This window comes from Ruditapes philippinarum, unplaced genomic scaffold, assembly GCF_026571515.1.
Source record: "Ruditapes philippinarum isolate M1 unplaced genomic scaffold, ASM2657151v2 ctg6190_1_1_1_1, whole genome shotgun sequence".
Classification (NCBI taxonomy): domain Eukaryota; kingdom Metazoa; phylum Mollusca; class Bivalvia; order Venerida; family Veneridae; genus Ruditapes; species Ruditapes philippinarum.
The window spans coordinates 15,056-41,379 of record NW_026855432.1 but is presented as its reverse complement, the minus strand read 5'-3'; the positions used below and the strand labels follow the sequence as shown (position 1 = coordinate 41,379).

General features: G+C 34.6%; 2 protein-coding genes across 2 annotated transcripts; both read right to left on the bottom strand.

Annotated features, from left to right (window-relative positions):
* Positions 1–315: 315 nt before the first annotated feature.
* LOC132743321 (post-GPI attachment to proteins factor 6-like) lies at positions 316–24,757 on the bottom strand. The gene is made up of 11 exons (XM_060731857.1): positions 24,616–24,757; positions 21,211–21,385; positions 17,537–17,744; positions 16,140–16,279; positions 15,111–15,451; positions 14,456–14,772; positions 13,719–13,924; positions 13,085–13,230; positions 11,864–12,042; positions 10,604–10,867; positions 316–2,695 (listed from the first exon to the last, which is right to left on the bottom strand). Exons 1-11 carry the CDS (start codon positions 24,683–24,685, stop codon positions 2,318–2,320), a joined length of 2,424 nt encoding a protein of 807 aa, XP_060587840.1. The 5' UTR covers positions 24,686–24,757; the 3' UTR covers positions 316–2,317.
* Positions 4,117–10,570, bottom strand: LOC132743320 (uncharacterized). The gene is made up of 2 exons (XM_060731856.1): positions 10,193–10,570; positions 4,117–9,465 (listed from the first exon to the last, which is right to left on the bottom strand). Exons 1-2 carry the CDS (start codon positions 10,347–10,349, stop codon positions 7,769–7,771), a joined length of 1,854 nt encoding a protein of 617 aa, XP_060587839.1. The 5' UTR covers positions 10,350–10,570; the 3' UTR covers positions 4,117–7,768.
* Positions 24,758–26,324: the final 1,567 nt, after the last annotated feature.

The following is a 26,324-nucleotide window of genomic DNA, read 5'->3' as shown; positions in this document are numbered from 1 at the left end:
TCATAAAAATATTTTCAGTACTTTTTGCGTTATCACGGGATCCAGGTTATGTGTCAAATTTGCCATATTTTCAGTCTATTTGTTGCCATAGCAACCAGAATTTTCAACATAGGAAGAAAAGAAAAAGACGTGCATAATCTCCATACTGCCATCTATCCATATATCAAGTTTCATTAAAATATTTTCAGTACTTTTTGCGTTATCGCGGGATCCAGTTTTGTGGACGGACGGACTGACGGACGGACAGACGGACGGACAGACGGACAGAGGGTAAACCTAAAGTCCCCTCCGGTAAACCGGAAGGGGAATAATAAATAATTTCATACTTCCCATCTTTCTGTGACCTATTCTGAAATGACCTTTGGTTACAGAGAAAAGGTGTTTTAAAAATCCTTAAATCCCTTTAGAGCTATGTTAACAAAAATAAATGGGTGAAAATTGCTGAGTCTGTTTTCCTCAATGTGTTTTATTTTTTGGTTATTTTTCTGCATTGTTTCTGTTTTACGAAACTACAAAGGTCACATTTTCATCTATCCCAGCTATATTTGATTATAAAGCAAGATTCAACATGCTTCTTTACAATCTAGTCATTACCATTGCTTTCTCGCAAAATTTGTGACATGCAAAAAAAACTCATACCATGTAAATAATAATAAAATCTCACAAATAAAAATGCATAAACATTTGAATTCATAATTTATACATTGAAGTAGAAATTACTTGTAAAATGGCAGATTTCTATCATTTTGGCACTCGCAAAATAAAAATAGCTTTCAGCATGAAAAAAAATCTTTGACATGAATTTCAAGGATATGTTTTGCAAAAATTTCACATCTAAAAATGTTGACTGCTTTGAACACTCAACATAAAAAAGCATGAACATGATTATACACATAGCATGTGTTAGATAAAAAAAAAAAAACACAACAAAAGTTTTCATATTCTGAACCTGAAAAAAGCTTATAAAAACTGTGAATTTTTATTGCACACATGACCTGGCACTATAAAGTAATACTCAGAATTTATTTGTATAATTTTAACACATTTTAGTTTATATCTCAGCCATTGGTTCACTGTTGGTCCACTAAGCCAGGCTTCCCTGTAACTTATCAGTAGTTTGGTACATTAACCAGCTTTCCATAGCAACTTAATCAGTTATGATTAATTTCTTTGCAAGTGAGCAACTGCATATCCCAACTGAGTGGGGGACAATGACCATTAGACACAATGTCCGAGATTAGCTGTCTTTAGAGAAATTTCGTCTCATTCAAGGATCAAACCAGCAATCCCTGAATTACAAATCCCATACTCTTCCTATTAAGCTAAGTCAGTAAGGATAACAAAATTTTAAGAGAAAAAGGTAGAATCACTCTTAGTTTGACCATTGAGAAATGATGTGCACAACTTACAACATGTTATTACATGTAGAGGAATGACACCATCCTAAAACATGCGATTCAATCATAAAGTTGGTTTAATGACATCATTTTAAAGTAAGCAGCTCATCTTACATGTAGGGGTATAAGATGGCATTTTCAAGCATAGATGCAAACACTAAAAACCAGTCTGACATGCAAGAATAAAAAAGAATGTTCCCAGTCCAGCTATTCCCTATTAAAACATGTTCTATTTGTAACTAGGATGGTACAAGTGTATTATCAAACTAATTGGAAAACAATGTATGAAGAATATTGATATTTTTGTAAGTATGATTTCAAAATTATGAAGAATTAAATTCATATTAATCAGAGAAAAAAATGTATATGAAAGGAAAGTTTACTGTCTTTAATCAGATGATTTTTTTACAAAAAAATAAATTGCTTTAAGTTTACAAAAAACATTTTCAGGAATGTGTTGAAAAGGCAATATTTCTGTAAGAAACTTTTGTATGTGTGCATTGGTGAAAGTTTTATAGTTTTATGCTTAAAACCATGCTTATATACGGTAGTTTCATTTTAAAAAAGATCTTAAGTTCAAGAATAATCCTGAAAACTTTCACTGATCATATTATAAAATTCATAAAAGAACAACATTTTGGTCAATACATGTATATGTCACTTTCTCTTGTAAACATATTCACTTGATGAATATTTTACATATCCAGTTTTAAAAAAAAAGCTATTAAAAATGCATTTTTTTCTTACTTCAATGAATTTCTTTCAAAAATAATTTCAATACCAAGCCCATTGTCCTTGTTATGATGAACAAATCTCAAATAAAAAGCAAGTATTTTATAACATATGGAACAATCAATGTTAGTATATGAGCATATAATGAGAAAGCATTATAACTACAAAAGCGTGAGAATCACTTTATGTTATTCAGGTGGAGAATATGCTGGATTATCTCCCATGCTGATTTCCACACTTTCACTACTGGTCACATGACCATTGGGCATATCAGCGTAGGAACTGAGCACTATCCGTGAGTTAGTAGCACTATTATTGTTAGTAAGGTTATTTGAACTAGTCTCAGTAATATCTATACCTTTGGTTTGTCGTCCTGGGAGCAGGAATACAACTGATAGAGACATGGCAACATGCCAACAACTGTGAGTATACTTGTAGTTTTCCTCTGTCTCTAGGAATGCAAATATCCCCATACCTGTAAATGCTAGAATTACTCCAGGTATAAGGTGCAGAAGAATATATCTCTTTTGTGGAAACAACTTTCTACGTCTTTTACATTGCAAGCCCTGTAGAAAAATCAAAGACCTCCTGTATATACAACTCCAAATATTCTAGCTTAATGGTAATCATCTACATTCCACCACAATATTTAATATTTAAATTTAAAATTGTATTCACCAGTCAACAAAAAACTTTAAGCATAACTGGTCGGGGACCACCAACCGGACACTTTTTGAACAATTTTCCTTACAGTTTTTATAATTTATACGCTAGAGATCTGAAATTTTTACATAGTAAAGCTAGGTTCTTCACCAAACTAACGGACTAGTTTGTTTATTTCTATTTATGTTGGCACTTATATCTGAGGCATGTGAAGGAGGGTATCAAAATTACCTGAATTGTCCACACTACAGTACCATGTGTCCGGACAGATATGACCATGATGCTGATTTAATTCATTAAAACTTTTGGTGTTTTAATTTTTTTATTGTTAACATAATATAAAATATTTCAGCAGCAAATGCTGAAATTTTGGATATTCTATTATTTACTCTACAAATAATTACAGCTAGTATAAGTGGTCAGGTCCAAATTTTCAATGTCAACATTCTTGAAAAAGACATTAAAACATTACCACTTACAAAAATTGAAATAAATTTAATTACTTAATTATAGAACAAACATGCAGTTATTGTTGATATAAAAGCGACCACTCAACAAATAAAAAAGCCATTTTCCGAGCTGTCCGGGTTTGGTGGTTGTCCGGTTTTGATGGTCTCCAACCAGTACATACAAGTGAATCTATTGTATACAGAAGTGGTTTACGTTGAAATAAACACCTCCTCATAGCATAGGTCTTGTATACCACCATTGAAACAAAATTCATTTGATCATCATAATGACTTAGGAAAGACTGGTGATCCTATTAATGATTCTCTAATAAACTGCACAGAGAAATTTATTTGGTTATCTTATTTGTTATTTGGTTGTGTGTTGTCTTTTTTTTTGCTGTTATAAGTCTTACTCACAATAATTGTCATATGGCAGCTTTACGGGTAGAGGAAGAAGATTTCATGTAAAGGTTTAAACTAACAGAGGTAAGTACTTCATAGTCAGCAACCTTGACCAGTTTGCAAGGAAGGCCACATGTTTTAACATGTAAGTGGTATTTATAATTCAACTACAACAGTCATCAAATTTGGCACTGGCCCGGTGGCCCATGGCCAGTGAAAATTAGTTTGGGCCAGTGTTAATTTTAAGGAAATTTAGTTAAATATTTAGTAGAATAAATCAAAACTGGGGTTCGGGCCATTAAATCACATACATCCTTTATAATACTACGGACACCCTGCTATCACAATCTTTATTTCTCTTCTGAAGAGAACTTGAATATTACTCTCTGTTTACAATAACTGATTTTACACTTGGCATCACATAGTCACTTATGTGTGCGACCAGAACTAATAACAGATAAACAACATGATAATTTGACAATTATACTTTTATTAAGGTACTTCATAACCTTGTGGCGGAAATTTTGGCTGCAGACGGGCAAAACCCATAAATTTTATCCAGTCCCGGGGGAGACTACTAACTGCCTTGTTACACTGGCAAGTCAGTGACCCAGGTTTACAACCTGGTGTCAGTCCCAAAAGTTGAACACGCTTAAGTGGACAGGTGTTAGCGGGCTGCCAAGATTACATCTGACTCCTGAGCAACGAGGGTCCCGGACGTAGCCCTGCCCTGGGCCTCCCCTCCATACGTAGAGGTGGAGGGGGGTGCCAACGTAACCCTGGAGTGCACCCCACCATAATACATAAAACTAATACATACAATGAACCTGCATGCTTTCAAGCAAGTCAGGCCAGGAGAAAGAGCCAGACAGTACCCGTAACCCCCTTTTTCGTCTCCCCGGGCCGCTCCCCCAGATCGAAAATTGTACCCTTCTCTGCGCCTGTGATTTAACTGCAAAACAAACTGCAAGAAATTTATTTATAGTAGTCCTAATAAATTCCTATACTGTTAATAACTTTGACATATATCGCTGTCTGTTTTTTTTTTTTTTTTTTTTTTTTTTTTTTTTTTTTTTTTTTTTTTTTTTTTAAAGGCAACATTATGAAACACGTAGATGTAGAGCGTTAATGTAACCACTGTAAAGATGAAGTTCACTTCCTGAGTTCCAAGGAGTAATTTGACTTTTACTCTGAACTTGAATGTTAACTAGCCTTACTAGAACTGGAACTTGTATGACTAAATTGAGTTGAAGAAATCCCTTCCATATGTTTGTAAAAATTATCACTATTGTAAAGTATTAATTATTAGGATGTATTGTTCTCCAGTCTGTACTGGCACACAGGTATGTTAACAAGATCCTTTGTACAAACAGTTTCAGTGCACACAAAAATCCTGATGGCACAAAACTCCGAAACCGGATTCTAAACCAATATCCAGATGAGGTTGGAGGTTCTCTGGAAGCTGGCTGCTGTAAGACTGTTAAGAAAAAGAGTCCCTGAAAGAGAAAGAAAAGGCGGCAGAAATTGTTCTCATAAAGGGGAGGGCGGGCGGGTGCGTTTTTGAAGGACACTCTGTTTCGGAAAGTTCCCGGATAATGATTCGCCTCCTTTGAAGAGTATCTTAGTATGTCTAAATTCCGTACTTTACTTTACCGGATTAAACTGCACCTACCCACCCGCTAGATGATGTGTTTAAGAAGGATTATCGAATACGAGATTCTGGATAATCCCTATTAAATCACATACATCCTTTATAATACTACGGACACCCTGCTATCACAATCTTTTATTTCTCTTCTGAAGAGAACTTGAATATTACTCTCTGTTTACAATAACTGATTTTACACTTGGCATCACATAGTCACTTATGTGTGCGACCAGAACTAATAACAGATAAACAACATGATAATTTGACAATTATACTTTTATTAAGGTACTTCATAACCTTGTGGCGGAAATTTTGGCTGCAGACGGGCAAAACCCATAAATTTTATCCAGTCCCGGGGAGACTACTAACTGCCTTGTTACACTGGCAAGTCAGTGACCCAGGTTTACAACCTGGTGTCAGTCCCAAAAGTTGAACACGCTTAAGTGGACAGGTGTTAGCGGGCTGCCAAGATTACATCTGACTCCTGAGCAACGAGGGTCCCGGACGTAGCCCTGCCCTGGGCCTCCCCTCCATACGTAGAGGTGGAGGGGGGTGCCAACGTAACCCTGGAGTGCACCCCACCATAATACATAAAACTAATACATACAATGAACCTGCATGCTTTCAAGCAAGTCAGGCCAGGAGAAAGAGCCAGACAGTACCCGTAACCCCCTTTTTCGTCTCCCCGGGCCGCCACAGAAAATAACATTTTTTCTTCCATTATAAAATTTATACATAAACAATATTGTAAACATGTTTTGGAATAGGATTACTTATATACATTTTAAGATAAATGAACAGTATACATTTTAAGATAAATGAATGTAACAGTTTTTGATATTCATTTCAGTCATAACATGTAATGACATTCACAGCTTTTATGATGTCTATAGGGTGGCTGTTGGTAATGTTAGTAAAGAATTGTCTGGTGTACTGTTAATCAGAGACTGCAAAGCTGTCTTCCAGTTGTTGATAAGAATGGAATTACCCAAGCTTGACAAGTGTGTTCCATCAGTATGGAATAAGTTTACCTCCTTAGCAGAAATATTGTTATTGTCAATGTATTGACCTCCATTTTTAAGAATAAAGGATTTGATTGCAATATTCACTCTTGTTCGTTTTTTTTCTATTTTCTTTCCAGCACCAAGAGGTGCATAGTGCCAGTACCTCCTTTGAAGGATTGATGACCATATTATTGTAGTTTTACAGAAAAGTGCTTGATATCTCAGGATTGAACACTGAATCTTTTCTATCAACATTTTACCTGTGACTCCCTCTGATGTCAGATCATTGGAGCCGCAATGAATCAATATAAATTGTGGTTTTGGCATTTCCATTAACATCGAGTCCATGAGTTTATCTAAACCATCAAAAACGAGACCTCTGCATCCCTTCCACTTAACTGACATGTTATGCTTTGTAAAACCAAGTTGTGGGTCATCCAGCCTTGCAGTTCTTTCAGCCCAGTGAACAATGGAGGACCCCATAATCCAGAGACATTTATGACCTGAAATAACTTGGGGACAGTTAGTTTTTGGTTGATGTGTTGTAAAGATAGGAGAAAAAGGAAATTATTTAGGGGTTTAACCTGATATAACGAGTGAAAACCTCAGACTTCCAGCGTCCCATGACCTTAATTCTGTCGTCGGGCACCCCAATACTGTGGAGGTATGTTGCTCCACCAATGCGAAAGCTATGTGATCTGACATGATCGGGAGCATCTATAAATTGTAAAGCTTTCTGTAAAAGTGAACAAAATTGATACTTTGTCAGGGGCTTGGTATTGAAGTGGATAAACAGATTATCCCTGTCGGCTGCATGGGGACGGTTCTTAAGGTACTTTGATAGACTGTTAACTGGACAATGGATCCCACCATTAGCTTTAATTTGTAATGTGACCGATAGACCTAGCTGATCAGTTTTTGACCATCTAATTTTTAAAAAGACTGTGTTATTAGATAGATGAACATCACTAACTAACAACTGTTTATGGTTAGACGATATAGTGCTGGGTACTGTGAACTCACTGACTCTTAGCAAACCAAAGAATGCCAAGGAGAAAGCTGCAGTGAACATGACTTGTTCATATTTGTTGCTACATATATATTTTAGACTGTAAATCATTTTATCAAGTAAGGTAAGTGTAATAGGAGCCCTTAAATCATTAACATGCCTCCCTTTTAGGCGGCGTAGGCCCTCAATTGCCTTAATCACTAAGAAGGATTTTGTGGGGTCTGTTAGACTACCCACTTTATGGGCATAACCAATTCCCGACATATAAGTAGAAATTGAAGAGGCGGACAGACCTTGCTGGGCGTAATAAGCAATAAAAAGAAGTAAATCTTTAATAGGGACTGGCCAAGTGTCTGGTAATTGATAGTTATTTCTAAAGTTGGATAACTTTTGAATGCTTGTTGCATAGGTTTTACGGGTAGATGCAGCCACTGAATTAGAAATTAATAGCTGTGCAATACTATCTAGATGTTCCACAGGTGGGATGGAATCTGTGTGGGTTGCCAGTCTGCCTCTGGCGCTGCCTGTCTGAATCTTGCCCACTGTGAACGAGAAAGTGCATCTGCTATGACGTTTTTTCTAGAAGGGATATAAGTGGCTTTAATAGAGATATTGTGAGTTAGCATAACCAAAACTAGATGTCTAACTAGATTCATAATTCTCTCAGATTTACATGTTTGAGATGAAATGATATGTATCACAGCTTGATTATCTATGTGGAATAATATTTTCTTATTACGAAAAGAATTTGACCAAGTAACAATGGCTGCCACAACTGGAAAAAACTCTAACAGAGTCATGTCTCTAGTGAGTCCTCCTATAACCCAATGTGAAGGCCATGAGCCCTGTGACCAATGGCCTGCAAAATAGATACCATACCCTCCTGTAACACCACCTGAACTGTCGGTATATATTTCAAGGGTGTTGTCTGAAAGCCAAATAGGGTCAGATATCAAGGTTATTCCATTGTATGACTGGAGGAAATGTAACCAAAGACCTAGGTCTTTACGCATATTGGCAGAAACCCTTATCTTATGATGAGGTTTTATTACACCTATGGTTGCATCAATTAGCCTTCTGCAGAATGCTCGCCCTGGGGCAATAACTCTGCAAGCAAAATTCAAAGATCCTAGTAGGGACTGCATGTCCTTGAGGGAAATTTTTTTAGCATTTATTGCTATGATAATTTTTTGTCTAAGATCTACGAGCTTATCATTAGGTAACCGCATTGACATCTGTACAGTATCAAATTCAACCCCCAGGTAAACCAAACATGTAGATGGAGCACATGTTTTGTCAAGCGCAATTGGTATACCAAATTTTTTACAAGTATTTTCAAAAGATTGCAATGTATGTCCAGGTTGAATATGATTAGATGACTCACCAAATAGGAAGTCATCTAGATAATGCAAGATGTTTGAGTTATGACTATTGGCAACTACCACCCAATGTAAAAAGGAAGCAAATTTTTCCCAGAGGGCGCAGCTAATTGAAGACCCAAAGGGAAGCATTTTGTCATAAAAATAGTAAGTAACTGGTTTACCTTTTTCTCCGACCATTACTTTAAAACCAAGCAGATCAAAGTCTGCTGGGGAAATGGGGAGAAGGCGAAATGCTGACTTTACATCAGATTTGCTAAGTAGGGCACCCTGACCTAATCTGGCAACCATATCTGCCGCTTGATCAATTGTTGAGTACGACACAGAGCAATGATCTTCATCAATATAGTCATTAATAGATCTATTTCTGGGATAAGACAGGTGGTGAATTAGACGGTAGTCACCGCCTTTTTTGGGAACTAAACCAATGGGAGAAATTTGTAATGTTGGAAATGGGATTCTGAGAAATGGGCCTGCTACCCTACCGACTTGTATTTCTTTAATTATTTTTGTATGCAGGACCCCTGGGAGTTCCCTGGCACTGCGTAAATTTGGAGAGTCTCTGTGTACCCGGGGGCCCTCGTATTGTAAGGGAAAACCTTTTGATATGCCTGTGATAAGGTCTTTTGCTGCACTAAATGGGTAAAGTTTCAAAGCTTTTAGTAATTCAGTGATATTTAATGGTGTATTGCCGATCTGATAAAGAGGTGAGGTACTATTGACCAGTGTGGCATACTGTCTGTGCATGTTTTCCTCCGCATAGCCTGCAGACATGACTGTACCTACAAGGAGTAAAAGGACAATGACTACCAGAATTGAAGTAATTACATGAAAATGACTTAGGACTGGAGGTACGTTGTTTATTAAACTTAACTGCAGGGGTGCCCGTAATTTGAGATGTTGTTTTACTATTATAGGCAGTACTCCTGGTTTGACCTGCAAAATCAGGTACTCTAGGTGATTGACCATTTACATAGAGCAACCAAAGTTCTAAATCAATGGTGCCCCAAGACCTAGATGGGTTGTTTGATTGGACCTGGCGGAATTGTTCATCATATTTCCACCAGGAGTCTGATCTTGTTGCTGCTAAGCGTACATCCCGGAGGTATTTTAACAGCTCCTGGGATCTGTTGGGAAACCTTTCCAGGTAAATACTAATAAAAACGATGAATGCCGATGTCCATTGTTCAATAGACATTTTGAAATTTGACCCCCTTGGCTTTGTGACGCATAACCTCCCGTTTCTAAACTGCAGTTCCCCAATTTGACCCTCTTCAGAATACTCTTGAAGCTGGCGGGATGACTTTAGAAGAAGTGCCAGGTCGGTAAATTCTCCAGCCCAAATTTTTTCTTTTATTTTTACAGGAATAGTACTTCCTAAACTATGAAAATTTTCATCAATGTTTACAGGATTTGATAGTTGAGTTGGCGAGTTATGAACCATTACTGAATCAAAGGGTTGATAATCTAATGAGGGTGGCGATGGAAATGAAACATACGGCCGGGTACCTTGTAATGGTGATTCCCGCGCTTCTACATCGCCGCCTCCCTGACTGGCACTGTTAACCGGTGTTTCCACCAAACCGCCTTGGGATTGTCTGCTGCGTTTAGGCCTATTCTCATTCGCATCTGTCCCGCTCCTTTTCTTGGTTTTACTTTTTGGCATTATTTTATTCTTTTTATTTTAACTTTTTCGGTGCGTTTTTGAAGGACACTCTGTTTCGGAAAGTTCCCGGATAATGATTCGCCTCCTTTGAAGAGTATCTTAGTATGTCTAAATTCCGTACTTTACTTTACCGGATTAAACTGCACCTACCCACCCGCTAGATGATGTGTTTAAGAAGGATTATCGAATACGAGATTCTGGATAATCCCTAGTAAATTTAAAATGTTAAATTTAATGATTGCTACAAAACTTACCCAAGAGCCAAACATAACAATTGCAGCAATGCCTGCTGGGAGAGCAAAGGCAAAAATTCCATGGCGTTTATACTCTACTCCGACAGCTACACCTAAAGCTCCTAATGCCTGTGCGAAGGTTCGAACTTTTGTTGGTATCACTGCCATTGCTAACATTGTCACCCAAAAGGAATAGATTGAGCCCAAGAAATCAGCAAAACTGAGTAGATCATAGTCCAGGAGACAGTAATAAACAAGGTCACTTGCATCACATGCATGGTATATCTAAAATAAAATAATATTGTTTTCATACAAAAGATAGACTGGTTGTGTTTTTCAGTCATACTAACACTGTTAAAGTCATCAAGCTTTGCTGATGGAGGACAACCTCAGATGCTCCTACCTGCATTATTTTTGCACAAATATTAAAACAACAATTCTAACACGACCTGCATTTTTCCCTATTGAACATAGAAGAACAGAAAGTGTGTGTTATTATGCAACAGATGCACAGTTTGACGTTCTATATTTAGACATGTGACGTAATCATTATACATGTGACGTAACCACAAAAAATCCGACGCGCTGAAAATAAGTACGGAAACAAATCAAGCGCAATTTTGCTTAACTATAAAGTACGGCAACATTTATTTGTTGATGTCGTGTTAGAATCGAAATAATATATCCAAATCAGTGATTTTATCGCTTGATAACATCACTGTTTGTCGTTCGGATGCGCATCATTATATCACTCGGGCTACGCCCTCGTGATATAATTCCTCGCATCCGAACTCCAAACAGTGATGTTATTGAGCGATAAAATCACTGTTTGGGATATATTATTTCTTAAATAAACACAGTACTTAATGTCTGTGTTCTTTTATATAAAAGTTGATGTCTCATAAATGTTAAACAACATTATTGACTTTAAGAAAATATTTGGTTCAAGGCACATTATGCCTCAGATAGATCAAACATGTGTTTATATAATGTTTCAATAATGGATTTAGAGCATGTTAGATGTTTAACAACTGAAAATGTACCATTGAATTGAATTTTGAATTCCATACAATATATTACTAAATCACTATATTTATACCAAATGCCTAAGAACAAAAGAAGCAAAAGATAGTTCATCTATACAATCAATATGCTACTTTTTTAAACTGTAATTAGATGATTTTTTTTTTTTAAAATTGAGAAATAAAAATGTTAACATGTCAGGGCTTAATAGGTCTTTAATATAGTCCCTTAAACACTGATTCACTGTTATAAACTTACTGCAGACCAAAACATGGTGTATGTGTACACTGCTGCCTCTGTGAAGTAACGTCTGTACAAAGCGACAATAATTGACGGAACAAAGAACAGATTGCTTAAAGTAAGCAGCAGCAACGCAACTAACTCTTCATTCTTAGTCCGTCCATGTGTACCATCGGTGCAGCCGTAGCCCCGCCAACCTGAAACATACATCAGTGGCAACATAAGCACATATTTAACATTCTTGTCCAAAGATAAATTTTTACAGTCTTTAAACAGAGCCTGTCTCAAGCCAGTATCTGCCAAGACATGGATAAACCAGAGCTGTACAGCACACTCGACTATGATAAATACTTGCCAAGAAGTGGGCATGATGGTCACCAACATGTATTTAAAGTTTCAAAGCAATACCTCAAACGGTACAGGAAGTGCATCAGGTGGTAGGAAAAAATCAACTGGAAGTGTGAAGCAGACATTGATGCCTGGGTGAGTAGGATAGCTCTACCTATTATATTAATATAATAGTCAAGCTAAAAATTAAATTCTACTGGAGTTTTCATTATTATTTAACATTATAAGACATGCTTATCAAATATTAGCAATTTACATAACAAATAATATGATTTTTAAAATAATACTTAAATGCCTACCAATAAGTAATAAGAACAAAATGTAATATTAGTATAAATGCAAAATGAATTGATGACAATAATTGCATTTTTCGCATACTCAAAGGATTTTTTCCAAATAAGTCTGTCTTCTATATGTGTGCATTAAAACAAAGTATTTGCTCTAGCATTTATTTTTCTGCAGGTAATTTCTGATCCAATCACTTGGTCTACATGTAATTAATAAGGCTGGTATGTTTTGGCTAAATATTTATCATGGAAGGTTCAAACTTTATCAACAAATCCAACCAAAAAATGTGCTTTCTATGAAAGAAAATTTTGTTTGATTTTAAGTAAAATTCAAGGTCATATGTCTACTTTTGTACTTTACTGGCGAAGAAAAATTAAGTGTCACATGTACATGTATTATTTCAGGCAAGACCAGGCATTAGAACAGAACCACAAACCTTCAAAAAAGTAAGATGGATAGCTTCATAACATGAAATAATCCCAAAATCTGTAGCGAGAATTAAATCCATAGATGTTGGCCATTCAAGGAAAACTAGTCAGTCACAGTGGCCCCTGAAACAACTGATTTTGATACAGCAAAAATAGCAATGGGAATTTTTTGTACCTGCAAAACACTTGCATGAGCTGAACACATGAACGCCACTGATATAATCCTGACAGGCACCATACTCGCCACATTGACCATCTAAACATCCTGATATTGACAAATCAATGTCAACCTGAGGCGCTCCTAGACACCTGATTACAGCCCTGAAAATATAAACACCCTATATCACACACACACAGATAGTAACATACAGGGCTGGTTAAATATACCACAGAAATATTAAGAACCATATAATGAACTCGTTTTTTTTTTGGTCATTTCTTGATCAAGTTTTATATACAGTATATCTGCTTTAAAACACACATTAATAATGATAATTAAATGTGCCCTTACAAAATATTCATTTGATATCAGGTGTACCATTTAACCCTTTACAGTGAATGAAAAATGTAGGTGACCATTGTACTGTAAAATCCTCTAAGGTGGACAAAATAGATTAAATGTATTATCCTCTGAAGTGAAGAAAGTAATGAAAAAGGTGCTTCATATAACTTTTTAAAGTGAAAAAGAAAAAGCATTTAAATAGTAAGTATTTGCAAATGAAATATTAATATATGAACATGGAAAGGATTTGTCCATTTTAAAGAAGAGTTGGTGCAGTATTCTGTTAACAAGACTAAAACCTCCTTACATGGTATCCTTTTTGTAACATCTACTATTGAGAGCCAGGTACCATATTCCCACCTCTGGGTATGGCACATAGACTGTGTCCTCGAGTTGTTCTGATGTTGTATTCAGGATAATCTGTACACCAGTCTCACAGGATGCAATCGTTTCACCTCCAGGTATAGAATTTTTCATCAGACATACATACAACACTATGGAATGTTTGGAAGTCTGAAAACACAAAAATATGCTTTTTAATATCATTATGCTGAAATTCTTAAATGTACTTCTCCATATTCTATTGTTTGAACTGTTCATTATGAAATCTAGGGATATAAAGATGAAATTAATAGTCAGTCAACAGAATAAAGCCTGGACTGGCAAGGATGTGCAAGCTGGCCTGACTCTACACAGGCGGTAAAGGATAATCACTTAAAAGTTTCAGCACAATAAAGGTTAAATACCTTAATGTCAAATATGTGTAATTTAAATGACCAAATAGAAAATGTGCAAGAAGTAAACTTAGTAAAGATACCATTTAAATAAAGACTTTTTATTCTATTGCAATCACTATAGACTTGAATCAATTCTACCAAAATAACCTTTGTTTAAAAATTCATTTGTAAACAAGGCTTTTTATTGGGAAAATGCCTAAAAAAATTAATTTTACAAAAACTTGGAAAAAAGTAAATTACTTCCAATTTTTATGCATGGGCCTAAAAGATAACTTATTTTATTAAATGTGTCCAAGCCTATACTTACTTCTAGAGAAGCCTTTATAAATCTGACATCTAACACTAAAGTTCCTCCTATATCTGTACCTTCTTGTACACTGATATCTGTAACTAACACCTGATAATCTGGGATATAAAGTTTATCTAACATAGCTGGGATCGGTATTGGTCCTGGTTCAGACAGAAGGTATGAGAGGTTAAAGGTGAGCTGGTTAAAAATAAATCGTCCGAGGGAAGCCATTTTGATGCAGGAATCCTGGGAAAGCTGTAAACTGTTGGAATTCTTCTCTCTTGTTGTAGCTTCATATATTGTCTTTGGTAACAATAGTTTCAATGATTCGCAGCCTGAAAATTAAACGCAGATAATAATTCATGTATGCCTGACTCTTCATTACTTTAAATATACAAATATATATTGAACTATCTACATAACATACTACATCAACATGTTTCTTGATTTTTAGACAATGGCCTCTTTCCTTTATCACATATTCTCAGGAAAAGGTCCTTATCAATTTAATTTTCTTTAAAGTTCAAATGAAATTTATTGTTTGAGAATTGGGGAAAATTGGAATTCATTGAAATTTAACAAAAGCTAAAACAAAATATTTAACACGGTGATCATGAGTTGGTCTAGGAATTAAAAGGAAATGTTATTGTACTAAAAACGTAACATTTCTTACCTTTCTTCTCAAAATGTAATTGGAACTGAATCTCTGACACATTGAAGTCATTGTCAACTGTTAACAGAATGTACGTCCATTTATGAAGTACTGGCGATAAAACTGTTTTACTGCACACTGTCTTATTTCCACATGCCAATTTTAACTTTGATTTTGGGCTCGGTAACATCTCTGCCTCAATCGTCATCACTATAGGACAATTGGTTGACCTTGATGGCAACACTGGTTCTGTTTCATTCACATTTGAGGTGTTAGTTTGTTCAGCTGATGTATCTAATGATGTCACTATACAATTGTCTATTTTCACTGTATATTCTACTGTGTCCTTGGGTAAAACAAACCTGTAATTGAAATATTAAAACTATTATGAATGTAGAAAGCATGCCATTAATAATTATATTTGTGACAATTTTGGGTGCAAAAAAATGTAAATTTTATTTTCTGTCACCTTGACCAATGGTTAACACAACAGTTTGTTAAGGAAATATACTTGATGGTGAGTAAATGACAGAGTTCAAAATAATATTCAGAGAGCCATTTGTTCTGCAGTATGAGTAGAATAAATTTTTATGAGCGTGTTACATTTTCCCACTCATCTGATGTCAATTCTCTTAAATTTTACTGGTAAATACAAAATGTACAGGCTGACGAATGGAATTTTTGATCCCTAAAGTCAATGAAATGTATTCAATTGTTAGTCATGGAAGTATATTCAATGGTTAGTCAAGTAAACATGAAGGTGTTTGCAATGGTTAGTTGAGTAACTATGCTTAACGTTAAGTTGTGAAGGTGTACTCAATGGTAAGTGAAGAAAGTTTACACAATGGTTAGGTAAGGAAGTATACTTTATGGTTAGTTAAGTAAGAATACTAAAGGTTTTATTTAAAGAAATATGTATACCTAAATGTTAGTTAACTTAAGGAAGTGTACTTCAAAGTTATCTAAGTCATCTTTAAACTTACTTCATATGTGCTTTTAAATAAATTACTTTTAAATTAAATTATAAATAAATAATAACTAAACTGTTACCTGTATAGGGCCTGTGATTGTGTGGCTTGTTGGGTCAGATGGACATGCTGAGATTTTTCTGTAGATATCTCCTCAATGTTATCATAACCCCTGGACTCTACCACCACAAACATTCCATACATACATGACTTATCTAACTCCTAAAAATGTTTAATATATACATGAACATACTGAAATATTCACAAATAATCCAAACCATTTAATTTAAGCTATTTTAAAATTGCCTCTCTGAAAGTGGCTTTTCATGGTGTGTCTTTTTGGCATAAGTCAATATGTAGCAATGATTTTAAACAAACAAATTAATCCAGCAATTTCTTCAGTCTGAAAGGTTGTATATTTATTGTAAATGCTATCTTCAGTAGTTAATAAAACTGTGTTGATGACCTTTATGAAGAATGAGAAGTAAAAATAAAGGGAAATAGAACTCTATTTTATAAAAACGAGAAAAGAGAAATTAAATGATTTTAAAATAATAATTTAGCATTTTTACACTGGTCATAGCCTTATAATGAAATGCTAAGGTCTCAATCAAAAAGTTTAAACTGAACCATAACTAATGCAAGATATTTTGTATTCTTTCTCAATTTCTTTTCAGAAAAGATAAAAAAATAATTGAGCCGCGTCAAGACAAAACCAACGTAATGCATTTGCGACCAGCATGGATCCAGACCAGCCTGCGCATCTGCGCAGTCTGATCAGGATCCATGCTGTTCACTATCAGTTTCTCTACTTGTAATAGGGTTTGTAAGCGAACAGCATGGATCCTGATCAGACTGCGCGGATGCGCAGGCTGGTCTGAATCCATGCTGGTCGCAAACCCATTATGTTGGTTTTGTCGTGACGCGGCTCAATTTTTGTTCAACAGAAATACTGATACCATAAAAGACATAAAATCAAGAATTTTCTCCAACATAACAAAAAAAGACAGTAAGTTTTATATTATCTGAATTAAGCAAATTTAACTCACATAATAAATATTCTAACACCCTTATCATTGTTCCCTTATTAAAACATACAGGGCAGTCCAGTGCATAATTATGCAATAATTATATGCACAGCAGGAATGCTTACATGTCATATAGCATCAAATGTGGTCTCAAAAAAACAAATTACTTCAAGAAAATTACTTCTCTGCTAAAAGTAGTTCAACATATTATATTATATCTTATTAATTCTCTTCTTTTATAAACAAGTTAAAATGGAAATAGATATTGATTTTTCGTGCACTTTTGTATAATAATCCACAGTTTACCATTCACATACTTTTCTGAGCATCTGAACTTGAACTGTGTATTACTCTATAAAAACACACTCAAAATTATTTCCTGAACTTCATACCTTTCATTGTATTTAATCTAAATAAAGTTCTATACCTCACATATTAAACAATATTATACCTTTATCTGTATTTTATCTGAAGTGGGTTTAGGCAAAAAAGCCGCAAAATACCAGGTACCAGGTCTTGGACTAGAGATTATATATGACACAGCATCTGCATCTTTCTGTATCTCAATGTGAAACAAATCTGTCCGATTCAAGTAAAAATTTGGTGGATATGTCTCATTGTAGGGGGTCACCAAAGGATAACTTCCTTGCTGAAGGTATCTGAAAACAAAATCACATATGGTCAGATTATATAATTCTTTGTTAGAGGATTTACCACTGAAATATAATACTTAAAATTTATGTACATGTATGAATCTGCAATGCAATTGAATATCACTAAAATAATAAATTCAGAATTTTTCTTCTATCAATTTTACAACAAAACATTTTACATATTAAATTGTGTATAAAGGTATCAAAAATTATTTTAAAGGCACAATATACCTCAGAAACAAATAAATTTTTTAGGGAAAACATGAACTTTAAAATTTTAGGGAAAACATGAACTTTATGTTTAAATAATTGTTTTAGAGCATGTAAGATGCTTATTACCTGAAACAAGAGGGCCATGATGGCCCTGAGGTCGCTCACCTGTATATAGCCCCCCCCCCCCCCCCGGGCAAATTTTTACCCAAGGGCTTTTATTTGTTTATTTCAACAAACTTGGTAGATACCCATAAGAAGATGTTTCATGCTAAACATCTAAGTTCTAGCTCATTGGGTTTTTTAAAAGAAGATTTTTTAAGTTTTTACTATACACATATAGTTAAAAACAATGACACCCCTGGGGCAGGGCCAGTTTTGACCCCCGGGCTTTTATTTGAACAAACTTTGTAGATATTTACTTAAAGATGTTTTATGCTTAATATCTAAACTCTAGCTATTTGGGATTTTTCAAAGAAGATTTTTAAGTTTTTGCTATACACATATAAGGAAAATCAATGACCCCCGGGGCGGGCCAGTTTTGACCCCAGGGCTTTTATTTGAACATACTTGGTAGACACCCATTAGAACATGTTTCATGCTAAATATCTTAGCTCTAGCTCTTTGGGTTCTTTAAAAGAAGATTTTTTAAGTTTTTACTATATGCATATAGGGAAAATCAATGACCCCCTGGGGCGGGGCCAATTTTCACCCAAGGGCTTTTATTTCAACAAACTTGATAGACATTCACTAGAAGATGTTTCATGCCAAATATCTAAGCTCTAGCTCTTAAGGTTCTTTAAAAGAAGATTTTTTAAGTTTTTACTATATGCATATAGGGAAAATCAATGACCCCCTGGGGCGGGGCCAATTTTGACCCCAGGGTTTTTATTTGAACAAACTTGGTAGACATTCAGTAGAAGATGTTTCATGCCAAATATATCTAAGCTCTAGCTCTTACAGTTCTTTAAAAGAAGATTTTTTAAGTTTTACTATATGCATATAGGGAAAATCAATGACCCCCCGGGGGCGGGGCCAATTTTGACCCCAGGGCTTTTATTTGAACAAACTTGGTAGACACTCACTAGAAGATGTTTCATGCCAAATATCTTAGCTCTAGCTCTTTGGGTTCTTTAAAAGAAGATTTTTTAAGTTTTTACTATATGCATATAGGGAAAATCAATGACCCCCTGGGGCGGGGCCAATTTTGACCCCAGGGTTTTTATTTGAACAAACTTGGTAGACATTCACTAGAAGATGTTTCATGCCAAATATCTAAGCTCTAGCTCTTACAGTTCTTTAAAAGAAGATTTTTTAAGTTTTTACTATATGCATATAGGGAAAATCAATGACCCCCGGGGCGGGGCCAATTTTGACCCCAGGGTTTTTATTTGAATAAACTTGGTAGACACTCACTAGAAGATGTTTCATGCCAAATATCTTAGCTCTAGCTCTTTGGGTTCTTTAAAAGAAGATTTTTTAAGTTTTTACTATATGCATATAGGGAAAATCAATGACCCCCTGGGGCGGGGCCAATTTTGACCCCAGGGTTTTTATTTGAACAAACTTGGTAGACATTCACTAGAAGATGTTTCATGCCAAATATCTAAGCTCTAGCTCTTACAGTTCTTTAAAAGAAGATTTTTTAAGTTTTTACTATATGCATATAGGGAAAATCAATGACCCCCCGGGGCGGAGCCAATTTTGACCCAAGGGCTTTTATTTGAACAAACTTGGTAGACACTCACTAGAAGATGTTTCATGCCAAATATCTTAGCTCTAGCTCTTTGGGTTCTTTAAAAGAAGATTTTTTAAAGTTTTTACTATATGCATATAGGGAAAATCTATGACCCCCTGGGGCGGGGCCAATTTTGACCCCAGGGCTTTTATTTGAACAAACTTGGTAGACACTCATTAGAAGATATTTCATGCCAAATATCTAAGCTCTAGCTCTTAGGGTTGTTTAAAAGAAGATATTTAAAGATTTTTCTTTCGGTTGCCATGGCAACCAGAGTTCTGTATGGAATTAAATTCTTTGAACAATTTTTAAAGGTGACCACCAAAGGAACATTCCTGTGAAGTTTGGATGAAATTGGCTCAGTGGTTTATGAGGAGATGTCATTTAAAGCAAAAGTTTACGGACGGACGACGGACGACGGACGGACGACGGACGGACGGACGGACGGACGCCGGACGAAAAGCGATCACAAAAGCTCACCCTGTCACTTTGTGACAGGTGAGCTAAAAAGTAGTGTTAAATGTAAAATAATTGTCATAACAGTAGCAAAATTTGACTTCCATACAAAATACTAAATCATTATAACAGTACTACTGTAAATCCGGTATTTTTCGCGATGTTTTTATTTTCGCTATTATTCGCGAAATCGGCCGCGTCGCGAATTCATGATGCCGCGTAAATTTTATAACATAACATACATTATAAAAAATAAATCTGATGACAATTTTTTTCGAATTGTGATTAAGTTTTATAATGTATACAATAACTGAATGCAAAAAATTGATATGTGCAATGTTTTATTTACATCATAATAAAGATATGAATGTTAAAGATTTTTCCCTTTCCTTTTTCCTCATGAATACATGCATGTAAAACACAAAAAGAGAAAATATCCACACATTTTGCACTTAACAGACAAATGTGAACACATATTGTTTAGATGACAATTGATTTACGGTAAAACATTGATCAAGGGACAATTTTTATACGGTAGATTAAGTATTATAAACAAGTATATAACACCTTCTTACAAACATTTAACGTTTTATCAAAGACGGTATTTGCAATTAAAAACAAATTTGACAAATGATTAGAAAAATTGTTCATAATAAGTCAATTGCATGTATGTAGGTATATTTTGTATTTAAAATAAATAAATAAAAATTGTCTCTTATTAACACCATTAACATTAATTTACCTTGCATAAGAGCAACACAGTATAGGAATTAACTTGAACATACCCTGTTTTTTGCAGAAATAAAATTCAAATAATCGCGAATATAAAATCCTGACCCTGCCATCGCGAATTCATGAATACGCGAAATAATCCGGGGGTGGGGTTTCCGCGAAATAAAGATCACGCGAATATAAAGTGATTTACAGTAATTGATAATTAGAGTCCTTATATGTATTAATTACTTCAAACCTTGAATAAAAATTCATAACAATTTATCATACACTAAATTTATCATGAACTCATTTTTGTTTAACTATTTTATACAATCTTTCTAAATATGTCCTTACACATGAACTTCTCTGAATGTGCAAGCTTTGCCTGATGTTTTTGCCTGGAAACTGAAGGAAACATCTGCTGTTTGCTCTGGTACATTGTATGAAAGTAGGGTAACTGATCTATAGCTCTCGTACTGTGATAACTTTATAGCTGTACTCCAATGAACATCAGAAAAATAAGCAGCATCTGTAACATTGAAATATCAAAATAATAAATAAATAGTTTTAATTTATTTTGTTGTTTTCCATTGAAAAATGGATGTTTAAGTGTGTAAGCAAATGAATACAGCAAATATTAACCCAAGATGGTGATATGATATATATTGAACTAAAATCCTTTAAATAGGATGCTGTATTTACACACCCTTTTGTATTCAGCCCATTCAGTCTTGCTAATAATGTAAATATCAAAAATTTATCTCTTGTTGATGATAAGAACAATTTACTACCCAGCACCAGTTTACTATATATAACATAATAACATTCATGTATTTTATATAGTAAATGGGTGCTACAGTTGATAGAGCTATAGTAATTTTATTCTAAGTGATCGATAGGAGACTTTTATGATGCAAACACGACGTTTCAGGGATGAAACATCTTGGGGTGTTTGGGACTTGTAAATTTTTATGATAATTTAACCATTTGGTATGACAACTTACAGCTGTAGCTGAAGTTGCTTTGTGATAATAACACTGTCATACATGCCATTAAGTCCCAGACGTCTGGGAAAGTCCCGGAAATAAGGTGTCTGTCCCGGAGGCGTCCCAGTTATTATTAACTATTCTAGAACGCTTATAAAGTACATCATCACAAAATACACTAAATGGTGACATTGGTAAATCAATGTGCCCCTTCCAACTAACAATCATCCATTGATGTCAAACGCCGCACAGGGACATAGACATAACTCTAGACTAGTCACTTCAGAGACAGCTAAGAGATACACCGGAATCCGGGAACCAGTTTCTAGCTCTTATTGAATAGACCCCTTGGTTCTTTTAAATGCCCAGTGTATAGCACTGATACATTTCCATCATACTGCTTCAAAATCAATCATGATTACACTAAGCAGGCATTTTGTCTGGGAATAGCTGTTAAAAAACAAATGTGATAAGTGCAAATTTTTAGGTATAAGATAAAAGCAAGTTTAAAAAGAACTACAAGACTGAGATAAAAAGTTAAAAGCAAAGCTAAATTAGAACTGGTAAAATGGCTGCAGCTGCCAAGTAAAGAGGTCTAAACTGGGACTAGCTTGTAAGCCTGTAAGGACATGGGTAGACCCTCACAAGATTGTGTTGGATTTTGTAGAGTAGGGTAACAGAGCTGATGTTGCTCCACTGCTCTAGAGTTTGCCAATTAAGTTCACTTATCATTTTAGATACACTACTGGTGTAATTGTAGTTGTTGTATACATATCTGGCAGCTGACCTTTGAACTTGTTCTATTTTGTAAACCAGATATTTTTGCCAAGGATGCCAAACCGTGGAACAGTATTCTAACTGGGGCCTTACATAGGTTTTGTAGGCAGTTTCTTTAACCTTTTTGTTTGAAGTTTTGACATTTCTTTTTATAAATCTGAGTGAATTATTTGCTTTTGCTGTTAATGTTGTTTATATGATTGGTCCAAGATAGATCTTTACTAATTGTTACACCTAAATACTTTGCAGCCTCAGTGGATTTTAGTTGTTAACCATGAAAATTATAAGGGAATACTACTGGATATTTTTTGCAGCTGATACTAAGGACTTCACATTTATCTGGGTTAAATTCCATGGACTAATCAGATTCCCAGTTTTCAAGACTGTTGAGATTTTTTTGGAGGGTTGGGTTGATTTGATTGTTAGGTATACTATTGTATTGTCTGCAAATTGTATATTCTTGCCCTTAACACTATCAGGGAGGTCATTTATGTAAGATAAGAAAAGGCAAGGTCATATGACCGAGCCATGGGGGAGACAAGAAAGAACTGGTAGGTTGTCAGAGTTTTGACCATCGACAATAACCTGTTGGGTTCGACCATATAAAAATGACCTTGTCCAATTGATGACCTCTGATTTAACACCTAGTCTGTGTACTTTAAGAAGCTTGTGATGGTCGACTTTATCAAATGCTTTGCTGAAGTCCATGACAATGACATTGGTCTGTTGGCCTTGCTCTAGATTGTCATGAACTTCCTGGGTGAAACTGATAAGCTGGGTTTCACAGCTACGTTTTGACCTGAAACCATGTTGGAATTTGCTGAGAATATCATGCTCATCGTAGAAAGACATGATATTGGAGACAATTATATGCTCCATAAGTTTTGAGGCAATGCAGGTTAATTATATAGGCCTGTAGTTACTAGGCTTACATTTTGGGCCTTTCTTATAAACAGGGGGCAATGACTGCATGCTTCCATGCAATCATGAGGGACAGTAGCCAGTTTTTAAGGAAATTTGGAAGATGTTTGTGAGAACTGGGGCAATTTCAGTATGAAGTTCTTTCGATAAACTTGGGGACAGTTGGTCTGTACATGCAAGGATTAACTGGATTTCTTACCAGTACCCTACATGAATAGTTAGGTGGGAAACATTGAACAGGTCTAGGATTTCATGACATTTATGGACTGTCCATAAATCTATAGATGGTCTAGAAATTTAAAGATTTTTTAATCCATAAATTTACAGATATTCAATGTAAAATTTGCTGTATTTAGTATTACATTAAAATCCACAGCTTAAGATAAGTTGTTTTATTGATTGTTTGTATTTACAGATGCTATGGGGTGAGTTTCATCTTTGTATGATGATTTTGAAATTTTTGTTAAAAGTGAGGTCATCAAATTGTTCTGAATCTTACAATACTGTTACATTAAATCATATAATATGTAACCTTATACATTTAATCATATAATATGTAACCTTATTCATTTTAACTTAATGTCTGTAAATTTATGGATATAAAAATCTGTAAAATTATGGATTGTCAAACAATTTACAGATCATGAAATCCTAGACCTGTTGAAAGTGTCTCTGAAAAATCCCAAGGCCGAAGGGTGTTATCCAGGATTAAATCCGTGACCTCAGGAGTGACAGCCATTGGTCTAACCAACTGAGCTATCGAACCAACTAATGGCAAACTATATACCATGTATACACATGTAAAGCAAAGGCACATGTGGAAAGTGATAAAAGTATGCCAATCCTCCAAACTTCTCAAATTCATCAACTACATTGACACGTCGTTTTTCATTTGCACTTGAAAAACAGTACATGTATATTTAAATATATTAAACACAGGCTAGTCGAGACCTAAAGGCTAAATACCTTGTTTAACAAACTTCCTTCTTAGTTTTTTAAAAAAATATTTTGAGGTTCGAATTGATTTGAGTACGAATTGTTATGAGTTTCATATTGCCAGAAGTACTGTACTTACAATTAGTTTTAATTAGCAAAACACTGATGACGATTAAAAATAAAATGTTATGTGATAAAATTTGATACATTTTATCCAACAAATGTCTTCTAATTTGTTTATTTACAAAACATCTTAATTTATAACCATCTTATCATATTACACCAAAGGTTTTTAACTACCATAACTTGTTTCAAGTAATTCTTCAAATTATACGAGCTTCAGGCTATGTTTGTAATGTTTGAAATTTAAATGTGAACTCTTCAAAAACAAAGGTGGGGAAAGCTAAATTTCAGAAGCTATGTTCTTTGTGATAAAAAAGCTAGAAATTGTCACTATCTTTAGATCTACAGATCCACTGGTTTAATACAATATGATTGTTCCTCCTCTTTGTTATGGCTCTGAAGTTTGGGGAATAGAAAAAGAAGTTTATTGATCAGTTTCAGCTTAAATTTTACAAAATTATACCTAACCTCTAGTAAAGTACTCCCAATTGTATGTTATATAGTGAACTTGGAGTTACTTCGATATCTTTGCAAATAAAAAGTAGAATTATAAACTACTGCATATATGGTGTAATTAAGCTTTTTAGTAGTAACTTTAGATGCCAAGATTTTTTAATATTTTATATAAATCTGCATACTCTGAATATGTTAGATATTGAACTGAATTACCGTGGCTTTCTTTTTTGTTGAGGTTACTTTGGACGAACTTGGTTAATCAAATTATTGGTTAAGTCAATCTGTACTTAGTCCGCTTAATTTCAAAAGTCTTGTTAAATTTAAACTTTGATAACAGTTGGAACAGTTATGTCCAGTATTTAAGCAAATGTTTAAACTACCGTTTATATAATTCAGATTTTTTATTTGAAAAATTATTTTAAAATACTTCCTTGGCAACTGTCTACAGCTTTGTTAAAATTTAGATGTATGAATCATAAAATGCTAATTGAGGGATTTACGTATATGCACTTTATGTGAGTCAAAGCAACTGGGTGACGAATTTCATTATGTTTTATTGTTCACATTTTGTTTATAGCAGACGTATATTTAAGAAACCGTATTATTATAGATACCCAAATGCATTGGAACTTGAAGATCTTATGAATAGTAAAACAAGTCAAATTAAAAAAAAAACTTGCTTTATTTTGTACAGAAATAGTTACAACTTGCATATAATATAATGTTGTATTATTAGTCTCCTAGAAAATTTTGTTAATGAAGCATAAATTTTATTTATTATTAAGAATTTACTCACATCTTTATTTTATTGTACGGGTACAATATGATTGTCACTAATTCTCCTGTTTTTAAGTATATTTTTGTCTGTGTTCCGGTTGTTATGTTCACAATTTTGATTTTATGTCACATGTTCTCATGAGCCATGACAGTATTGAATGAAATCTTAAAAAAAACTTTAATCCTCAAGGCCTACCACAATTAGTCAATGCCATTACATCAGTAAATTCCATTAAAATTTGAAAGACTAGCCGGAAAGAAAATTTCAGTTAGGGTATGATTAAGAGAAAATACTTATTTCGTCAGTAAAAATGGCCCAATTTACTTATTTTATAAATAAAATTGAATATTTACTTTTAGTTTTTTTTTATTAAAATCGTGGAGCGTCCTTGGCCGATCAATGGTTAAGGTCGTTGACTTCAAATCACTTGCACATTATATAATTACTCTCAAACACTAACGCGGAAAGTTTTTTAAAGTATATGAATTATA